We start from the raw sequence: 23163 nt of genomic DNA on the forward strand, positions 1-23163 counted from the left end.
TGTGAAAGGTGTCAACAATAGTTACATCCAGACGAGTTATTTAATAATAATGTCTAATTTTCCCCTGCATTGTCTGCCCCCAAAAAACCAGTTCACCTGACAAGTCCTAAAGTGTTAGTCTGCCAAATTTTACATGCACCAAAATGACTACGTTCACAGTACCACACACCTTCTATGTATCCCTAATGGCCATCCTTAAAGAATAGCAGTCTGGGCAAATAAACTTGACAGAAAATTTCTACAAGCAAAGATGGCTATATTATATATGGTTGGCTTTCTCATTACATTAATTTAATAAATAGCAAGCTATTTTTGACAACGGCACAACAAAACTACACAAGATGTCTCAAAATATCTTACTCTGAGTCCGAGACATTGCCATTTGGTCGTAATACTTGAACAGCTATTTGGTCAGAACCTGGCACTGTATGTAACTTAGACAGGATGGATGGCTGGGGTATACTAGTACTGCTAGAAGCTAGTGATGAGTGGCTCTGATGTGGTCCGCCTCCTCCGTATTTGTTATGATGGAGATCGTTATAACTGGGAAGGTTGGAGTGTTCAGGTAAACTGTCCACTCTTTCAGGAATTGGAAGTGGGATAATATTTCTACTGCTTCCATTCACAGCTACAACAAAATCAAAACAAGGGTTGAGTTAGTAAATGAGTTAGTTAGTTAGTAGTTATTTTGATGTAATGGTTACTACTATTCAGTGATCGGAACACAACATGGTTCAGTTACTCAATTAGTTATTTCTCTAGTAATAGTTGAGCCTTCAATTTCCTACGATAGACATAAATTAAAACTATTGTCATAACATGTTGAAACAATAGACAGTCATAAGCTATAGGCCATTCCTGACTGCAAACAGGAAATTGAGAATACAGCACCCTCACTGAAATAGGCCTTTCCAAACGTTGCCATGGTGGCACTCTACTTCCTGTCTGTGTGTACCTTGGGGGTATATTTGGTATAGGTTACTCTGCTTTCCTTGATGTCTGAACAATATGAAAAACATCCCTGATTTACACTTCTACATAATACTAAGGGATAAAGCTCTTCAGAAATGGTACTATGAGGTGATGATATCCCAAATTTCTGCGAGGGCGCAGTATTCTCAATTTCCTGCCTTTTTGCAGTCTGCAATGGCCTATTGGGGGTATCATCACCTCATTGCTTTGCCCCTTGGTATTCTGTAGAAGAGTAAATCAGGGATGTTTTTCGTATTATTCAGACATCGAGGAAAGCAGCAGTGCTCTATGATTAATCAAGTAACCTATACCATGTATACCCCCCCAAGGTACACACAGACAGGAAGTAGACCGTCACCATGGCAAATTTTGGAAAGACCTATTGAATACACGTTTCTTGGTAACCTACAGCCTCAGTAGAGTAGCTCTCTGAAAGCTAGTTCCATAAACTTACAGTGTACTGTTTTAGGACTTCCACTGTTTACATTATCTTGATCACTGGGTGATTAGATTCACACAACAGAGGAACTGCTATCACCCACTTGTGTAATACACAGCTTGGAACAACAGTAGTTTTAGCTTGTGTCTCTCTTAGTAAACTGAAGCCTCGATTACCAGAGTAGCACAGTATCAGTTAGTTGGTGTGATGTTTAGCTTCGACAACTTCATCTAAATACTAAACTATTTATATGACATTACGAGATCAGCAAAAGGAAATTGTTTGCAAGTATCACTTTCTCAGTTGTGAAATAACACGACTTACAATGACTGACAGAACCTTTATTTGTGTTTATCATAGAGTGACACCAAAAAGTAAGCCTACCTGGTCTATGGTGCGTTGAAGAATTAGATAAATTACTAGTTGACAAATTAGATGCTGACGTATTTGTATTGTACGTTCTATTCAAATCATTTAATTGTCTCGATGAACTTCTTTCTCCGTTAATTTCTTTTGGAGGATGAGTCATCTTTTTTAATATTCCTGGGCGAGGTGTGGGTTTGGATTCACTCTCGCTGGCAGTGGTAGAAAATGTTTCCCCTGGCCATCGACTCTTCTTGGTACTGTTCTCAACGGGTGCTGTATTCACACCTAGTCAAAGATAAATCGCACGATGATCAGTATTAAAGTTTAACAAGATTTCAATTCAGGTAGGTTGGTAGTAAAACAAAATCACTCTTCCTTTTAATTTGAAACTGTTCATGTTAAGAATTCACAGAGCTTTTTCAGATTTCCAAAAGAAAAACTGTAGTACACGCTTTACAAGATGTCAGAGGAAATTTGGAATTTGCTTCCAGAGAATTTTTGACTCTGTGAGTAGAAATTTTCATTCGTAAAAACTGTACTTATTTTCTTTTTGTAATCAGAAGTCAAAGTATTAACTTTTTGTACTGGCAGGTGGAAATAAAAATTTAGTATTTCAAAGGAAATGAGTACAGCAACCATACGATATATTTTGTGGTCACTACGACATCCTTTACACAGTTGGATTATTTTCATCTTGCATTGCAATTTTTGTGATTTGTTCCACTACCAACCAACCAACCAACCAACCAACCATAGTCCCATTACCAAGTGGACACCCTGAGAGACTTTTTTGTTCTTCTAAGCAAGTGCATTTAAAGATTGCTGTTTTGTACTATCATTTGTATGCATCACGCTACTACTTGGTGGATGAGAGCTAGAATCAGCTGTATGCATGTTGGCTTTGTAATTCACATTCATACCACTGTTTTTGTGTATTACAATATATACTGTTAGCATTCTGTATGTTTTGTAGTGTACAATGTTCTACAGTCCATGAGTTGTCAATAGGCATCATGAAAATAGATATTTAGAAGCTGGATTGAATTTGTTGGACAATGAAAAAAAAAAAGCTGCAATATGTAAAGTGACAACCAGAATGGATTAATGATTATGCTGATCAATTCTTCGGACAGATATCTCAATTTTGCAAAAAAATTTATTACATTATGAAACTTTTTTAGACACAGTTTAAATGCACACAGAGGGAAACAGGACAAAACAATCAGTACCTGAAAAATTTAGAATTGTTGAAAAATGATGAGAAATGTTTACGACTTGGGAAAAATGAACGAAATAATTTTCATGCATTGGGGCAAAAATAACACAATTTGTAAATGTATAAGAGTCTTAGGATATCTGAAGGCGGTGTTTGGCACTGTACTGAATATATCAAATAACATCAAAATGTAACCACAGAAAATTGTACACAATTGTTCTATACCAATATAATACAAATTATAACACATATAAAAGACATACGCTTGTACTATTTATACACTAAACTAGACATTACGACAAGTTATATGGCACACAACATTTTGTACGAGACACTATCACGTCACGACAAGACAAGACCAGAGAGATGCTAGTAAGACTTAGCCCGCTTACCAGGATTGAAATTCCAATCTACTGAGTTAGATAAGTTACAGGAAAAGAAGTGATATGTTATGGTAAGTACACATTCAGTAAATGCTTTGTGAAAATAAGCCAAGAAAACAAGCTGTTCATTGAGCAACTACAATTTGGAACCCTTACACCCCCCCCCCCCTCTGTACAGTGGTTTGATCATATTGTTTTCAGAGCTGAGATCGAACCAATATGCACGAGATGGGGTGAATTGAATTAGATGTAAGGGTTGTCATTGCCAAAAGCCCTAAATTTGTTGATTTTAAGTTTGATTTTTGTAAAGTTTAAAAAAAGTATGTCCAAAATTTCCAAAAAATCTTTCAAGCACTCTGTGTAATGGTGAAATCTAGCCATCAAATGTTAATAGGGAATGATGCATTTTGCAATGACTGAAAATGGTAGTGAAGGTAGATTATTTTGATTAATGTGCCAATTTTTAGGTTAGAATAGGAACAACAACAACACGTAAGATAAAATACGGTAAGCATGGCTTGAAACAAAATTGAAACTCTAAGCAACACTTTCAGCCAAGTGAACAGCTCACTTCTTTGTGTTACAGGCCAATTTGCTTGTTTAGCTTGTTCTTGCTGGATTATTCTGTTATTAGAAAAGCATAGGCAAGGATTCAACGTTAGTGTGGAATTAACGTTTAAAACATTGCGTATGTCAAGAGTATCAGTACAGCTTTCAGTTATACAAAGCACATTGAATTTCAGGAAGAAGGTCTCAATGAAAATGTAACCTTTGACCTAAGTCAGTGACCTATGACCTGTGTGCTACAAGCACGTTGTCAATTTTGGAGATTTAATTATCTAAAATGGCACAAAAGAGTGCAATGTTGACCAATTTTCAAACCAAAATATATTGCAAATTTATTTTGAGAATATCAAATATTTGTCATCAAAATTCGAAAGAAGGTGTCGGTGATCAAACATGGAGTATCATTTTTTGAACATTTTTGGCTCATTCTAACAAAATGTCAAAGGTACATCTTGGATATCGACCGATGCACATCCTGAAATCTAAGTACCCTTCAAAATCGACCACAGCAACAACATTGATTGTTTTACAGGTGAGGCGTTAGAACTATATATTAGTGCTCAAAAAAATAAAAAAAATGCATCATGCAATGGCATCGGCACCTTTATTGGAAAGCCAGGGAGGTTGATAACTCTTACCAGACCCATAATACCAATCTGAATCCTCAACTGAAGAATTGTGACAGAAAATGAACACAACAATGTAATCAGTTATACACATCACATTTTTGTCCATCTAGCATTTCTTAACGACATATTCACTTAACGTAGTATGCGCCTCAACATAAAAACCTTAAACTTTCGCTGTTACTTTTTTTTTTTTTTAAAAACTCCCGCCCATTCTCATCAACAAAATACAATTTTGACCTATGAGGTGAAAATGGTATTACTATTAGAATGAACCCATTTCTAGAATTTCTAGAATGAATCCAATATGGCCACCGAATTTGGTGGAAACTCCATGGGGAAAAGAAAAGATGTGTCATTATTCTTGGAGACAAGATGATGAAACCCCCCCCCCCCCCCCCCCCCCCCATATTTCTATTTTTATCATTTCCAAAGGACAAGAAACATGCTTATGCTTAAAAAAAGCAGAGTTTGGATAAATTTGAATGACTTTGATTTTTTAAAGTGAAATTAGCCCCTGGGGTGCATTCTTCGTTAACTACCATACTAAAATCAAGCAAGTGAAACAGACATTTTGTAATGGGCCTAGTAAACATTGATACCATGTATACTATGCATATCCATCTTTACATAGAGCAATTAATACTAACATTATCTCCTTGAAATGTTTCACAACTCTAAACGCTAAAAATGTTGCCTGATTTAAGACCCATATTTTCATTTTCATGACAAACTTACCCATCAAGGTAATATGACATTCTGGGCCAAGAAAGAAATATCAATATTACCCAGTATATAATATACTAACTCATTTTGCAAATGGACAATGTCCATTAACGTGCCACCCCATCAATCATCACTTCACTTCACTTGAAAAGATGACCAATTTGGGCAGACTGACAAATAACGTTACCCTCACTTCGGGACATTTTCATTTTAGGTTTCCATATCGACTCATCTTTATTGCGTACATATATGTACGTTGTTTTCATGTTCACATTGCACAGCCTTGGTTTCCCCTATCTTCAATGTCTCTAAGAACTTTTTTCCCCCAAACATTCAATAATGTGTATATTTCTGAGCCATCTGAAGATACCTCATAATTTAGAAACATTACCCTCAGTTTTAAAACGTTCTGTTTACATTACACAATAATTCAAAATAGGACTTGGAAGACAAAAATGAAGATGTACTGGGTGTCCCAAGTGTTGTGAAATATCACAAATATTCTCTAAACCAATCAACATACAAGTACTTCCATAAAAATACATTTGAATATTTTAGATTTTAGAATATAAAGATGGTTGGTACTCTACAAACATTACTATCTCAAAAGATAACAGAAACTGTGGAGCACAATTTAAAGATTCCATTTCCCAGTCTACCAACAGTCCTGCAAGTTCTAATACCTGTATTCCACCTGATTCCACTTTGATTGCAGCATGTTGTCATCTACAAATACCTTACTCTTTGAACATTGTGTTCTCATACCAATATTTCCGACTGCTACAAACAGTCAACATTTATGAAATCAAAGTGTTGTTAATATTTTCATCAAAAAGTGCAAAATCAAGAAAGAGATGCATACCTTTGGGCGTACTGTGCATTGTTGGGTGTACATTCTGTACTGCATTCAGTTGCTCTGTAGAAAAATATATTTATCACTCTGTTACTATGGCAACATAAATTATTTAGTGACTGCACAAGGTATAAACTGTCCATGGCCGCTCTGTTGGAGTCACTGCATGACAAAACTCAGATAATGAAAATTCCTTAGATTTCATTTGAATGGTTATTACATTTCCATGTCTGGGTGACACGAAATGTCAGTCACATACGTGTAATAAACCAACTGTAAAATGGTTGATGAGAATTTCAAATACTGTTTCAATATGTCTACCTCTACGACTTTGCTTTACTGTAATCTTGGTTTGACAATATCACCATGGTAACTTAAAACCATTTTGCCAGTATTTTTATATCTATCTTTGTCATCAAGGCAAGAGCACTTTTTTGTCATTGTCACTCTCGAAATATCACAATTTTTTAGTTCATTTTTGACACTGTAATAACAGCCATATATTAATGTTCTTTGATCTTGCATCATGTTTTCAATTACTGTCATGCATTTTAGACATCACCACGTACCATTTTTTGCTTTGTTTGGCATTTTTCTCCAATCTGATCTCCGTTTACCACCACCTTCATCCTCTTCATCAGAGGAATGTGATGATGCTAACGACATATTATCTTGTTCCCGTCCAACGGATAGATCACTCTCTGTGTCCGATTCATGGGTACCTGAATGTATATATACAAATATATATAATGTTATATTAAACATACACATGTATGGTGTTATTTTTTATAAATACTACAGCTAGTGCATTATCTTACATGTACATATTTCACAACTTTTATGTCATTTTAACTTTTGTATTCTGTTTTTGTCTCCTATTACCTTTTTTAAGGTAATTTTTTTGTAATTTTTAAATTTTTTAAAATAATTTTTTTTTCATTACTTCTTTGTTGATGTGTTACCTGGTCCAAAAGATAGAATTCTGTGTTTTGATGGCTAAATAGAAGTATCTCTAAATCCATAATGTCTGCTTCAGGTTCATTCTAGTTCCTTTAACATTTCTTTTACATTTCCCCATTTTTCAACAGGTATTTTTGGTTTGTTCTTGTTCGAATATTTTCAGCATTTTTAATAAAATGTTACCTTTTGATTTGTTCCTATAAATCTGTTAATATATGCTCATTCATGCATTTCATTTTAACAACAGCTCACCTTACAAAATACTACCACCTTATTTTTGCTAACTTTTTCAAAATTAACATGAGCTACTCTACTTTTTTTAGGTTCACAGTTTTTGTGTAATAAATTACTTTGATGTGAATATTTTCATTAACGTTTACTCATCTATACACTACAATGTCCTTTAAATATAAACACTCCAATCACATGCTGAGAATGTCTAAGAAATTACCATTTTAGATTTTAGTTTTTACGTCAAATTTACAATTACTGATGATAATCACACTAGTTTAGCTACATAAATTGTTTTGATATTGTTTGAACACATTGGAGATATAAACTATTGTGAATCTGGCCATGTACATGTAAAGCCGACAGGAATAAGATAAGCTGGGGAGTAAAATTACACTCGGTTAAAGTGTACAATATTCCACCTAACATTATTCCTGCTATTGTTGCATCATGTGCCACATACCAAGATTCACGATAGGTGTATTATACTGCATACCATTACTCTTATGATGTATACTATAGGTAAAAGTAGGTTTATCTGATATGTACACACAAACATGTTAGATGAAGTCAGATTTTCAACAAAGCACAAAATGCCGCGTAGAGAGGCCACATGTACAGGAAACGGTCATAGCAGAGTTGTACCAAGACAATCAAAGAATTGAAAAAAAAAGAAGATGTTATGGTTGTGAGTACTTGTTAGTACGAAGTCATTGAATACACAATATGAATATGACATGAAAAAACAAGTCTTACCCCTCTTATTACCCGTGCCAACCTTATTAGCATAATACCAGGCTGAAAAGGAAACGCCAAGAGATGGAAGGAGAAAAAATGATTTGTTAGCGGAGCGGGTTATTTAGAAAAAAGAATGTCGAGATACAGGAGATTGTTGGAATAGTTCAACAAGATGTTGTAAATGCGATGAGACTGATATGATGCTGTAACCATAGATACACCCTAGTCACTGTACACCATGAAGGCATAGGAGGCGAGCAATCTGTGACTTACCCAACAAACGAACATTCTTAGGGTCAGCTTCTCCTGTGTCTGGGTCTGAAGTTGACAAAAATAAAAGGAAGACAATTTTGATAAATAATCAGAAATAATATTAATGTCAGAAGTATTTCCCAAGGGAGAATGATGGTGATATGAGAGGCAAAACTACTGGAGAGCTCTAGTTGATTATTCTTCCATTTTTAGCTTCTTTTACTATTCAAGCCAGCCAACTATAGAACTGTATTACAAGTTTGAGATTGGAATGTGATGGAATAAACTACCAGCATGCAGGGTGGTGTGTCTATAAGTACCAGAGTTTGAGTCATGGATAATGGTGATCAGAATGCATTTCTACAGAGCAGATATTTGTATTGAATCTACAAAAGGTTTTACCAAATTACAGAAGTTAATTCAAAAACTATAGAGGAGACTAATTCTAAAAAGGTGCATACCATCTGGTTTAGGCTTGAGATTATTGAAGTCGTACCCACGATAGGCAGCTGTAGGAGAGAGAACACATTGCAAATCTAGTCAGAATGCCAGAATCAGGGTGGAATGGAGAAATACAAACACCACTACGGCTTAATACAGCAACTATGGTAGAAGCTTACAGCATGACTAAAATGGTACTACATTACAGTTAGCAAAAAACCAATGGCACCCATAGAGCAGTTTTTTAGTGTTGCTGGATATGAGACTATGGGGGTGCCATATATGGACCTCAAAGCACTGCACCATACAGTGAAATGAAATACACAACATAATATCACAAGACATTGATACCAATGAATACAACATTGAATACATGTACATTACATTACAATACAATACAACACAAAACAATACAACACAACACAACACAATACACTACAACACAATACAACACAATACAACACAATACAATACAACACAACACAACACAACACAACACAACACAACACAACACAATACAACACATCTTTCTTTCAGATTACAGATTGGGGTTTCATCTTTTGTACTGTGTGTTCATTTTGAAATAGTGATTCAAATCAGTTTCTGGGGAGATTTTGAAGCCTAACCCATTAAAACACTGAGCCATTTCAAATCTAGCAATGACCACAAGTACACTAACAATTTCATCACTTATCATGCCACATTAGTGCATCAAAGATTGTGACATCTACAACAACAACAACAACAACAACAACAACAACTACTCCTCTGACTATGTCTTGATATAGATTGGCATATTAGGGAATACATGAACTATGTTGACTTTATCACATACTAGTAGCACAACTATTTCTGTGTTTTGACTAGTGTAGCAACAGGACAATAATGCTGACATGCTACCTCTACATAACATAGCCACATTTGTACATTTGTATTTCTCTGTATCACACACTAGTTAAACTATGTTTACATGTTGATCAACACCACATACTAGACTATGTGCGCATATTGCTCACTACCATATAACAGTTAGACTATGTGTACATACTGCTAAAGACAACATATTATGACTAGACTGTGTACATACTGCTACAAATCACATATTATGACTACACTATGTGTACGTACTGCTAATGACCACATACTATGACTAGACTGTGCACATACTGCTACAGACCACATACTACTATTACTAGTCAGACAATATGTACATACTGCTAAAGACCACATACTAGTTAGACTATGTGTACATACTGCTAAAAATCACATACTATGACTAGACTATGTGTACATACTGCTAATGAACACATACTATGACGTGACTATGTGTACATACTAGTTGAACTATGTGTACAAACTGCTAACGACCACATACTATTATTACTTGTCAGACAATGTGTACATACTGCTAAAGACCACATACTAGTTAGACTATGTCTATGGGTGACTGTCTACACAACATACAAGTTAGACTATGTCTATGGGAGACTGTCTACACAACATACAAGTTAGACTATGTCTATGGGTGACTGTCTACACAACATACAATTTAGACTATGTCTATGGGTGACTGTCTACACAACATACAAGTGAGACTATGTCTACATCATGTCATGATACATACGTGCAGCAAAGTCTGGTGCGGATGGAGGTGAGGTAGTTGATGTGCTGGTGTTGCGTATGTAGCCATCAGGTCGGTATAAATTACTAGTACTAGTTTTACTAGTTGTCCTACTGCTACCTGTTGACCCAGTTGATGTACCGATATTGAATCTTGCTGGGGTACCATCACGAGATGAATATGCCAAAGCAGAACGCTGTTGAATAACAATATTGACATGATTAGTTCTATGTGTTTGGTGGAAATATACCTCTGATGAAATCATGACAATGATATCACACAACCTGCAAAATGTTGGGTTTTTTTTACTAGCCTGATTTGGAGTTGATTCTATGATGCAACACTTGTGTTGTTGTAACAGAACTGACAAGAACAACTTGACAAGAACTAATGTGTTGTTGACTAGTGAGCATGTCATCAGAGCAATGTCCATACCTATGTGAACAACACAGCCAAAACAGAGCTTCAATATTTCAATGTGAAATGTTCATACCTTCTGTACGTGAACCACATTCTGCTAAAAAAAAAAGGGTTCAATATTTCTAAAAAAAGGTTCAATATTTCAAAGAAAGTCCATACCTATGTGAACATCTCTGTATTGAAACACTGTATCAACACTTCTTGTCTGTTAATTATTTATGTACCAACTATATTCCAGTTGTATAAAAACGCACGATATAATTTCAAGAATTTCATATTTTCATTCAAAATGTTTATGAACTATATATAGTACAGATTTATACCGGTATGCTATTACTGATTTCAATAAATCCTCCATCGTTATGCCATGATTGAGTGAATTTCATCCACGATTTCATCCATCTTAGTAACTTACCATGAAAGTGGTCTCAGCAGCATAGGTGGCATCCAATGGTCCTTTCTTTCCTCTCATACGAGCCCACTTCTGTTGCCAACCAAGTCGTGCCTGTCATAATAAATACAATATGCCATACAGTTATCTGGTTAGTGATACATGATGTCTGGTGAGAGTCTCTCAAGAGTTCGTCTGTAACCAGACTTCTTTGCAAAACATGTTTGATTTCTAACTTGATGAACAATCCAGAATACTAACAGGTTCATAACCAAATAGTAATTACGAGGACATTATTTGCCGGCCTTCACTTTTCTTTGAATAACAAGTTTGTACAATCCTCTCTCTAACAGGCGGATATTTGTTCATACACAAACAAAACTACAACTTTAGCAAGCCAGGATTAACTAAAAGAGATACAGTATCAACTTAAATATTATTATCATTGTTATTGATGATAATACTGGATGTATGAGGGATAGTTCTAACTGGACTCGATATGCTACAAAGAACTATCCAGTGTAAAGAAAAATATTTATTTGTGATATTTCAACCTTTAGAGTCCTTTGTGTCATTTTTCTTACCTTCTCATTGAAACAACAATGGAATAAGAAGATGAAGAGTCCTTGAAGACAGTTGAAGATGGCAAAGAGATAATGAAACATGAGTATATCTTTATTGACAGCTAGAATACCAAACACCCAGGTGGTACCAAGGAGTGGTAATAACACTGCTGCAGCTTTCAATCCAGATCTGAAGATTAAAATTGATATAAATGTACATGAGATGACGAGAAGTCAGATGAAGTCAACATAGGTAAGTGTAATTTACCTAGACAGGGTCACTTTTTAGTTCTGACATATTGTCTTCCCAAGACGCTCTTTAAGGGTAAGAAAGCACCTTGGGGATAATTTTCCTGAAAATTCAAATCTCTCCAAATTTTGCCATAATATGAAAACTTGTTCATGATGATTTTGAAATAATAACTGAAACTTGGGAGTTCAGTGTAGTTAGTGTTTTCAAGGAAATCAACAATTATTTACATTTTCTGTATTTGGCAGCCATATTGGATGCTAGAATGGCTGAATTTTGATACAATTTTGACCTCAATTTTGAAAATGTGTACGAAGACCCATGATTTATTTTCTTGATTTTAATTGACAAAGGTTTACAGTTTTCTCAGTCAAGGTGACAGCAAATGTTTCCTATAATCAACATTATACTTAAACTACCCTGGAGATTTGTAAGTTGCTTATTGGCAGTGAGTACAGAACCATCTACAGTATGGATAATGCACATTTTACCACAGACTACAAGATACGTCACATCATTCCGCCCTCACTGGCCTCCTGGGAAGGGTTGACCGATGTGTGAGGGCGCCCTGTCACGGCGCACCTTACAGGCTAACTTTACCATTGCCTGATTATATAATCTTAGGGTGGTTTAGGGAAATTATTTAAAGTGTCAATGAACATCATTATTTCATGCAATATTTTAAAACCAACTTCTTGTTACAAACAATAAGTACCACATTTTAGAACAAATACAAATATTTCATCAATCATTTTGAGAAATTGCAAAATCAAAGGTAAATCCATGGCATACGGACACTACAGTGACATTAATGACAATACAAATATTACTGTTACTTCATATACACTGACTGCTATTATTGAGAATAAAACGGTGGTAAATGATAAATATTCATTATCTTTGTTATTATTTTTGTTACAAAGCAAAACTTACAAAATATAGAGTGAAAGTACTAACACATGCAATAGACATAAAATAGAAAGAGGCAAACTACAAGAGAAAGATAACAAGAAAGACACAGACAATATGAAGTATGAAACCAATTTGTCTCTGGTTGCAACAGATACGCAACCAAGGTGATGCGATGGATTTGATCTATATCACTTCTACACAGTTCAATGATTTGTATCACTTCTAGACTACCTTGACAACAGATTTGATGATCTGTATCACTTCTAGACACCCTGACAACAGATCTGATGATTTGTATTAAATCTGGATACCCAAAGAACAACTTGAATAATTTTGCAGCATTTCTTATTGTCATAGCAACAAATTACATAATTTGTAAACTATCGAGACACATTATGACCAGGTTAGACTATATGACCTCCATCTAAACAATGTATATCTATTTTGTATCTGTAGTTGATATACTACCTGACATGGATATACATGCAAATGCTGACAACTGACTGTAAGGCTTTACTCAAAATGAAGTTATAAAATAATGATGGTACATGTATCTATAACATCCACTGTTGCTACTTACGTCAAAGTACTAGGTGTGTCACAAAGACAGGGAGAGAGAGAAAGAGAAAGAGAGAGAGAGGGGAGAGAAGAGGAAGAAAAAGAGGAAAGAGAACCCAGTCCTAGGTTAGTAGAGATTTACACATAAAAGTTGTGAATCACATTTCATTGTTTTGATAACAGATACATCATAGTATTTGTATGATTAAACATTATGCTCAACTTCAATGTCATGAGAAGAATGGACACTTACTTGAGTGTGCTGAATTCTGGATCCTTGGAACGTGATTGGATAGTAGCCTTGACCGCCATGAAGAATACTATCAGATTCATCTGTGGATGCAAGTCATAGGTTGTCAAGTTCATTTTATTTAAAAAAACACACAAGACAATGACAAATTCTTGAAAAAAAATGCCACTGAGGTGTAATTTATTTGAAGACTCACGATTTTTTTGTGTTTATTTACGGCAGGGCATTACAGAATTCAACATCTATGTTTTCAAGGACTCTGTGATGTGTAGACTGAAACTTACTCTTAGACCTCAAGTTGTATTTGGAAGGTTGCTGAACAATTGCCGAGTATGGCAGTACCATCTAGTGCACAGGTCGGGCAAGCCCTCGACAGAGCCTTTAGTGATATGCAACCTGTGGTGGCTTTTCATATTAGCAGAACTACTCAAGGGTCTAGCAGCTACACTAATAGAAACTTTGACATCTACGTCTTAGCTCTTCATAATCAAGTTTGTTTTGGCACTCCATAGTTAAATCGTCTGAAATTACATTTCTGCAAAAATAGCAACTTTACGGTCATTTGTACGATTTCTAGTTGATTCTAAAAACAATCTAAGAAAACAATGTCTAAAATTATTTACAGACACTTACCCCAACAACAATAAGTACAGGGCCAGCAAAACTCCAGATCAAGGTATCCTCTGTGGACAACCAGCAGCTACAAAATAGGGTGGAAGTAAATAGAGCGTGATTCCTAATACTTTACAATTATGCCTAAGGAATGTCTTTCAAAAAACAATGATTTTTAATAATTTGAATTAACTTAGTGTTTTTCTTTGCATCAAAATTACATTTAGGGTTTTCTGTTTTTTGAAAAAAACCAGTGATTTTAATCACTGCAATTGTAACATGATAACAAGCTATCAACGGATATTAAATGTAATTACACTCCCACTAGGGTGGTGTCTCTGATAGCATGGTTTCTACAAGTGGCTGCACATTCAACCTCCCTCTGTGTTTACACTATCTTGATTACAGAACGATTATATCCACAAAACCACCCAATTCTATGATCTAACACATGCTACAACAACAGTTTTAGTCTGGGGTCTATCTTAGTTTGTCGATAGCACGGTTTCTGTAGTAGTAGTAGTAAAATGAGCTGGACTTACAAATGTCGTCCATTTTGGTTGATTTGTTTTCCATACTTGTCTTCACTCAGTCCTACTGCTAGAGACACAATAACCAATGGCAGACCCCATCCAACCACATAGTAGAATTTCATTTGACCACGGTTGATGTTCTTCACTTCAGTCAGCATTCGGTAGAGATGTAGGCCTTCCACAAACATCCAGGCAAATGTAGCCATGAAGAAATAATGCAATCCAATGGCCACCAACTTACAACCCAACTGTGAGGAAGAGGAAAATGCAATGGTATAAATATCTGAATTGCTGCTGGACTTTCAAAGTGGGAAATATATTTTCATTTAGAAACACAAACAAACAAACAAACATTCCAACCCAACCCAACCCAACCCAACTCTTCAACTCAACCCAACCCAACCCAACCCACCAGCCAACCAACCCAACCCAACCCAACCCAACACCATTCCGGTTTAACAAGTAACTTGCAATATATCATTGCATATTTTTACTTACATCAATTGTTGTATCTATGCCAAGTAAAAAGACCAACTCAGCAATGAAGAGTGAGATCACCAAGTTGACATGGATTGAGTTTGTGTTGGATCTCAGATTGGGTAGACATACAAATGTGAAGAAGGATAGCAACAGAGCCAGCAGTGAGATAGAAATACCCACGTAGGTGATGAGTCGGAGCGCCATCTTGTCTGTCAAAGCAATCTGTAAAGTAGACAATGACTAATTATTACATGCAATACAAAGTACACAACAAAGTCATCGCTTGGACAACCAGATTCACTCTGATAAATGATTGCTAGAAAGTTGGTATTAACCTAAATTTCATGTTACTATAGTTACACAATTGTAATTGGTATCAAAATACATCAAGACTTTCACCTACGGGAACAGTTGGGGCAATCCAATATCTAACTTGTCTGTGTAAATTCAACACCATTTTTAGGCATTCTGATTTTGAAGATCTAGATTTTAAACTCTGCTGTGTGATCATGTGTGTGTGTGTGTGTGGGGGGGGGGGGGGGGGCTTACTTGTACTTCGTTGCCATAAGAACAGAAGCAGTATATGCGTTCTAGGTTCCTGAAAGTATTAGGGGGCTAATGTCACTATACTCTCGAACCAACGTTGTCTTTTACAATTCACTACCTATTCCTGACCTGTGTTACCTACACCTGGGTATGCCATAAACACCCCTGTTCAATCTGAACAAGAATTCTATGTCTCCACTATATCATACATAGCATACTGTGGAAGCAAATAACACTATAACTCTCTGTTCTTGGAATAGGTATTGTTGTGATTATGAACATGACATTTGGACAGCATGTTTACAAGCCAATGTAAATCCATTCAAAGATAATACATGACACCCCATTCCTGGTGTCACACAGCAGTGTTTTGCTAAGGTCGGCAAACCCCAGTAACAAAAGGAGGAAAGGGGTAAAATTTGGAGTTTCTCATACGATCTATCATAGTTTTATTTGGGAAATCTGGTAAAAATAACTGGGGAACCCCTGTAGATTTTACCTGCTTTAGCTCCCGTAACAAAAACACTGAACACAGGCGGGGGGGGGGGGGGGGGGGGGGGGGGGGGGGGGGGGGGGGGGGGCATGAATGTTGACCATAGGTTAACTTATTAGTCGTGTCTACACTAAGCACCATGAACTTACAGGTTCTGCTGAGATGTCCATCAAAACAGCAAAGTGAGTCATATGATTGCATGAGCAATTCACTCTATTGGAGGTCGTATCGTGATATACAACATGGCAACCAGCTGATGACCAACCACCACCGTCTCTATTTCTGTAATGAAAAAAAAAGGGTAAGAAATCATATAAAATAATGAAAACGATACTGTGACTGAACTAACACCTCACAGACAACAAAAATAATAAAAAACAATACTGTTAAACTTATTTTTTTCATAGCATGAAATATCTATATCCGTTTATATCTTGAACTTTTGACAACAAATGTATGGATGTCATACAATGAGGGTTACTGTGTATAAATTCTTGAAAAAGTGAATTTTTTTTTTCATTTTTTAAATTTATAGTTAATGTAACTTTTCATTACTTACAGATTAAAATCCCAGAAGACACACTGTGGATCACTACGATTTACAGGAGAATTCAATTGAAAGTCAACCACGATGGGTGTGGAGAGTTCTTCAGTTCCATTTGCAATTGCATCATAGAGTGACAGAGATACCACTGCAGAGTTAAGTTCCAACTTATCATGAACTCTGCAAAAAATGAAAACGACAATATTTCCAATCAGGTATAATAACCAACAAAGATTAGCCCAATTGGACACCCCACTAAAATAGAAATGTCTAGGACTTCATTAAGCTTGGTTAACAGTGCAGTACACTCATGGTGTCAGTTTTTATGGTCAATAAAAATCTTTAGTATCACCTGATTATGTATATGAACGCTTGACCATGACAATTTGACAGTTCTGGAGCAAATGTTGATGACTACGGACACGTCAGTATTTGTCCAAAAAAGGTGTTTTTGTAAACTGTGATAGTGAGTGCAGAGTGACATAAGAACAGAATGCTAGGGTGCAAATATCTGCCAGCATTGACACAACTTTCATGGGTCGAACCTTGACGGCTGTTGAAAGTAATGAACTGTCTTCACTAAACTCGACATCTGGAAGTAATATGGTCTGTGATTGCTGGTCATTAATATTTCCTAAAAACAAAATATGCCATTACGAGCAGCTGTGCAACAATTGCAAAATTTAGTTACAATTGCATACAATAACTTACTTTACAGTTTTGCTGTCAAATTTTTTGCGCAACAGTTTTCCAATGGTAGGAAACGTCAACCAGGAAGTAAATGCTACATTATTATTGATGCTGACAGTATCTATTGGTCTGGTTGGTTTGGGTAACAGGATATCAGCTGGTAGATGGACTTGAGTAGAATCTTCCACCTTGATAGTGAATAAACCTCCATCATAATTAGGAATGGATGCGCCACCAAAATTCTCCCTCACAACCACATCTAAACTGAAAACTGATGGTTAAAGATAAGAATGTTAGTGTCAGGGAATTCTGATATATTCAATTCATTGTTGACAGAGTGGTGGAGAGGCAAGAGGGGAAGAGGTATGGATCAGTTTGGGTATGCCTGGCAAGGGGTCTCACAAACTGTGGATGACTAGGTTTTGTTATGGTGTAAATGGGAAAGATATAGGTATTGAGAAAATGTGTATGGGTGTACGTCAGACGTCAATTTTTTTTTTTTTTTTTTTTTTGTTCATTCATCAAATACTTACTGAGATTCTTCATGACCAATGCAAATGGCTCTGTGAATGTAATATCCATGTTTTTGGCCAGATTTTCTCCATATAATTCCAAGTATTCCATCAATTCTGAAGTTCCTAATTCTGAGTCTTGGATCACACGCCAATGTTCTTCATTGACAGGATCTAACAGAACACTGGTACTTTCAATCAGGTTCTGTATAAATAATGGATTATATCAAGTTAGTTTGACAAGTACATATCATGATTATCTACTACAAACTTATCTTTATGTTCAACCAAAATAATGAAATCAGAGTGCTGTATGTGCTTTTTTGAAATCTCTACAAATTCAGTGTAACAAGGTCATTTTCAAGATGATTGGCCACTTCAAACCAACTATGTCTATTTCTCAGCTATACAATCACACACACACACACACACACACACACACACACACACACACACACACACACACACACACACAATATATATATATATATATATATATATATACATACACACACAAAGGCAAGCATAAATGTATGTTTACAAATTTAACCTGTATGTGGGTGTATTCATGTATGTGTACATGTACATGCATGTACACATAACACACACACAGCCACACACACCCATCCCTTAACATAGAAGGTATGCATAAGTTGTCTTACCTGAGTAAATAGAATATCTTGTTTTGCTGTCAACTCAATACCCACTTGTGTACATTCATACTTGAGGACATGAAGCATTATTTTGTATGCAACATTGACATCATTGCCATAAAACTCTGGTGTTTCTGTTGTAGCAAACTGTAACTCAAATGCAATCTCTTTGGCTAAATCAGTTGACAGTTCCTTATCTCCTTTCTCCAAGTCTTTCAACTGTAAAGCAATGAACAGAGTCATGTTTAGTAGATGCATCTACCTAGCAGTCAATGTCATAAAAGAGACAGTACAGTACAGGCACATTGTTACTGTACTACTAATTTGTATTTCTCACACTGTGTTGAATATATATATTGGTCTTTTAAACATATGTTGATAAACCAACAGAAACAAGATATTTTGGTCAAAAACGTGAGTAATTGTTTTCTTGACAGAATGTCATGTGATTTGTTCCTGATGAATGGGTCCACTTATCAGATAATAGAAGTGGATTATTGACTATGTAACTAATGGTTAATACATAACTTCACATACAACTTTCACAGTTGTTGTTATAACAGTCAATCCGTGAATGAAATTCTTACTGATGAATGAGTATTTATATACAACTGCTACATTATGGTATCACGAAACAACATAATTTGTTATTTCAACTTTTATTTGTGTACATGTACATGGTGTGTGTGTGTGTGTGTGTGTGTGTGTGTGTGTGTGTGTGTGTGTGTGTGTGTGTGTGTGTGTGTGTGTGTGAAGTCTAGCGTGTGTATACAAGAGTGTGTGAGTTCCAGAAACTTGGAGACAAAGAATACATACCATTGTAGCAAGGATTCCAAATGTATCTGATGTACAGTTGAAGAGATTTGGTTGTGACCAACCCAGTTCTTTAGAACACTGTCTACTAGCAAAACCAAATGATCCCACAGGGCACCTTTCCACTGCTGTTCTACCAAATAATGTCTGCGGCCACCACATGTTACCTTCATAGTTCTTTGGACATGCTTGGTATATAACTGGAAAAATCATTTGAAAAAAATATAATATATATAAGATTTGTGGTAAAACTCGTACATAACTTGGATGTCATTTGTACATTACTGGGATGATGTCACACTGTTCTGTGTGCCTATTATGCATAATGATGATGTCACACTGTTCTGTGTGCCTATTATGCATAAGGATGATGTCATACTGTTCTGTGTGCCTATTATGCATAAGGATGATGTCACACTGTTGTGTGTGCCTACTGTGCATAAGGATGAGGTCACACTGTTGTGTGTGCCCTATTGGTGCATAAGGATGATGTCACACTGTTCTGTGTGCCCTATTGGTGCATTAGGATGATGTCACACTGTTGTGTGTGCCTACTGTGCATAAGGATGATGTCACACTGTTGTGTGTGCCCTATTGGTGCATAAGGATGATGTCACACTGTTCTGTGTGCCCTATTGGTGCATTAGGATGATGTCATGCAGTTCTGTATGCCTATTGGTGCACATTTTGGATGATGTCATGCAGTTCTGTGTGCTTATTGTGTATACTTGGCTGATGTTAGCTATCTTACCTTCACATCCTCTACGAGTTACTTCAGCAAACGGATCTCTGCAGGAATCACACCTTCGTCCTATGACACCACGTTTACATGGACATTGGCCAGTTTCTTGATCACAGTCAGTACTATAGGATCCAACATCGTAGCAGTCACAGGCATGACACATGGGACTGTTAGATGGTTTGTACGAATGTGGCTGTAATGTAAACAACATGTCACAGAGAACTGTTAGATGGTTTGTACGAATGTGGCTGTAACATATACAACATTACATGATTTGTTGGTTTGTATGAATATGGCTGCAACGTAATCAACAATTTTGCTGTTTTGAAACTGTCAACAAGATGAAAACATCTCATACACACTATAGATAATTACAAAAGACTGTTTTGTGAGTGAACTTATTCACTGCATCTTTCTCCAGGTTTAAACAGCTAGCAGCTGTTAGAGGAGGGTAGCCCTTGATAGAGGAGGGTAGAAATGTGCTTCTCTTCTATATCCAGACAAGAGGGGACTTTTGGCACTTTGTCTTTCCCCTTTCTGTTAGTTCTTTGCTACATGAAGGAAACATCCTTACCTCACAATAGCATTCACCAGTTGTCTTGTTGCATTTATCGTCATACCCCAATTCAGTATCACAGGTACATGGTCCACAGATTGGATAACCCCACCATCCGTCTGTACATGGTTGGTCATCTACGCGGTTATCACAGTAATTTCCATAATACAACTCTGAACATTCACATGTGTAGCCATGAGGTGAGGATTTCAACCGTCGACACTCGGATCTATGCTGGCAGGGATTTAAAGACTCATCACAGGCGTGAATGCAGTCTTTTCCATAGTAACCTGGAACGTCAAAATATGAAAATATGTATCAACCATAAGTTTCCATGGTAACCTGAAATTTTAAAACATGATCGTACATAAGGTTTTACCACAGTACCCAGCATCTTTCCCATAATAACAGTTCCAAAACCAAACAACTGAAATTCTGAATAATTATGACTGAGTTTGCAAGGTTCTGCCATCCTCCTATTATCACCTCCCACCTCTACCCCAGAAGCCTTTGTATTCATGATATGGAAAACATTGAAGAATTGACACTAAAACCTGCTGGTGAGCTCATAATGTGTGCTCATTATTGGCAAAAAATCACTGCACATTTAACAAGTGTTTTTTTCTTCACAAAGCTGTAGGTTTCTGACAAAATCCTTCAAACCTCAGTTGTCATAAACAGTCTTCTACATCATAAAACAAATATAAATCTGTAAATTTTTGTTCTACAGTTTTGAAATCAATTAAAAAAATGATAATCTTGATCCAACTTTAATATATTACCTGGATAGCATTGACAATTGAAACTATCCCAATCACTAACGCAGTCGCTATTGGCAGGGCACGGATTATCATGACACAAGTCACCTTCATTGCAACCCTTTCTAGCACCACCAAACCAGATATCGGTATCATCGTCATCATCAGGGTCTCCTATCACGTTGTCTGTACCAACTTGTGCACCCTACATGGAAAAAAGATAAATTAAGCTTTATACTAAATTATAGGACACTCAGTTTACATATCTCAAGAGGGATAAATTGTAACAAGACAGTTTAATGGATAAAGAATGATACAATGTAACAAGACAGTTAATGAGTTAAGGCAGGTATGATGTAACACGAAAGAAAACTGAAAGGCCTGCTGGTTCAGATGAGGATTAAAGTTTAGGTGTGAACTATAGTTGTCAGAAGAGCTATTGGAAAAGTTAATCCAGAACAAAAGAATGATCCTATGTAATCCTAATGGCTCATCTGATAAGGTGATACTAAAGTGAAATGAACCTGGTATTGAATCATGGCCTTTAATGAATTCAGACAAGATACATTGTAGCAGTGTATACTCTGGGCTGATTAGTATTAATTTATGCTAATTATATACATGTATTATTAAATGAAGGCTGTTCGATTACAAGACTGAAATAGACAGATGACCAGTTTGTAACTCGTTGTGAATTTAAATCGGCCTTTTTTTAATCTTGTAGTCAAGATACAATTCCCATAGTAATCTAGTGACATCTACTTGAACAAAATAACATCTAGATTTAATGAATTGGAACAAAGAATACTGGAAATATAGCCCAACATGTGATCATAGATTTGTAATGTCTCTGAGTGATACCTATTGTTAATACACATGCCGTGCAAACTAACAAAAAAAAAAGAAACAGGAAAAGAAAAGACAGATATACGAATACCAATTCTATTGAATATTTCTTTACAATTTGCACACTGCAATCATGTTTGGCTACTATATCTCTGTGGAAAACATCTTTATTTGCACACCTTTCAGTGAGTGAATAGTCTTACTCTACTAAGACACGTCCGACACTCCTCGGGGAGACTCCTTCTCATCTCAGATTCGATGTCTATCGCTACGGTAACTATCTGTCTTGAATGTTAACTCTAAATCCAATTACAACATTGTATTTGTAGCCGTTCAAATCAAACATTCTATTTCCTCTCATCAATCATGTTCAGCTTTTGGCAAACATGTCATGTTTGTTGGCATGATTACAGTGGTTGGGTGAAGTGATAGTGGGCATGATAATAATGACTCACAGGTAATCGTCAATTCAAGAGATAACATCCTTCTCTCCCACGATCTAACTTGGATGTGCATTTAATTTAACATGTATACGATTTCTATATTGTACAAATAGTATAGTATTAAACGTGTAATGTATACAATTGGAAAGTTCAAGCCAGGAAATTTATTTGGAAGTCTCTGTTCTTCTGTCTTATATAACGTAGCTT

At 36.1% G+C, this 23163-nt stretch overlaps 1 protein-coding gene across 9 annotated transcripts in view; it reads right to left on the reverse strand.

Moving 5' to 3' along the window:
- The window catches only part of LOC144439294 (cadherin EGF LAG seven-pass G-type receptor 2-like), an 87114-nt gene that overhangs the window by 2917 nt on the left and 61034 nt on the right, over window positions 1-23163 (reverse strand). The window contains exons 11-35 of one of the 9 annotated variants that reach the window (XM_078128605.1): window positions 21692-21872; window positions 20928-21199; window positions 20363-20546; window positions 19615-19811; window positions 18808-19017; window positions 18167-18350; window positions 17655-17904; window positions 16959-17123; window positions 16549-16681; window positions 15379-15582; window positions 14890-15128; window positions 14369-14435; window positions 13739-13818; window positions 11787-11955; window positions 11227-11316; window positions 10395-10587; window positions 8791-8838; window positions 8351-8395; window positions 8096-8137; window positions 6718-6870; window positions 6158-6211; window positions 4549-4599; window positions 3386-3415; window positions 1796-2062; window positions 361-628 (exon numbers count right to left, since the gene is read on the reverse strand). In XM_078128605.1, the coding sequence (XP_077984731.1) occupies window positions 361-628; window positions 1796-2062; window positions 3386-3415; window positions 4549-4599; window positions 6158-6211; window positions 6718-6870; window positions 8096-8137; window positions 8351-8395; window positions 8791-8838; window positions 10395-10587; window positions 11227-11316; window positions 11787-11955; window positions 13739-13818; window positions 14369-14435; window positions 14890-15128; window positions 15379-15582; window positions 16549-16681; window positions 16959-17123; window positions 17655-17904; window positions 18167-18350; window positions 18808-19017; window positions 19615-19811; window positions 20363-20546; window positions 20928-21199; window positions 21692-21872 (3776 nt within the window). Of the gene's footprint in view, window positions 1-360; window positions 629-1795; window positions 2063-3385; window positions 3416-4545; window positions 4612-6157; window positions 6212-6717; window positions 6871-8095; window positions 8138-8350; window positions 8396-8790; window positions 8839-10394; window positions 10588-11226; window positions 11317-11786; window positions 11956-13738; window positions 13819-14368; window positions 14436-14889; window positions 15129-15378; window positions 15583-16548; window positions 16682-16958; window positions 17124-17654; window positions 17905-18166; window positions 18351-18807; window positions 19018-19614; window positions 19812-20362; window positions 20547-20927; window positions 21200-21691; window positions 21873-23163 lie in introns of all 9 variants that reach the window. The other 8 variants (XM_078128591.1, XM_078128576.1, XM_078128613.1 and 5 more) reach the window with 8 other exon arrangements.

Source organism: Glandiceps talaboti, chromosome 1 (genome assembly GCF_964340395.1).
Source record: "Glandiceps talaboti chromosome 1, keGlaTala1.1, whole genome shotgun sequence".
In the NCBI taxonomy this organism is placed as follows: Eukaryota; Metazoa; Hemichordata; class Enteropneusta; family Spengelidae; genus Glandiceps; species Glandiceps talaboti.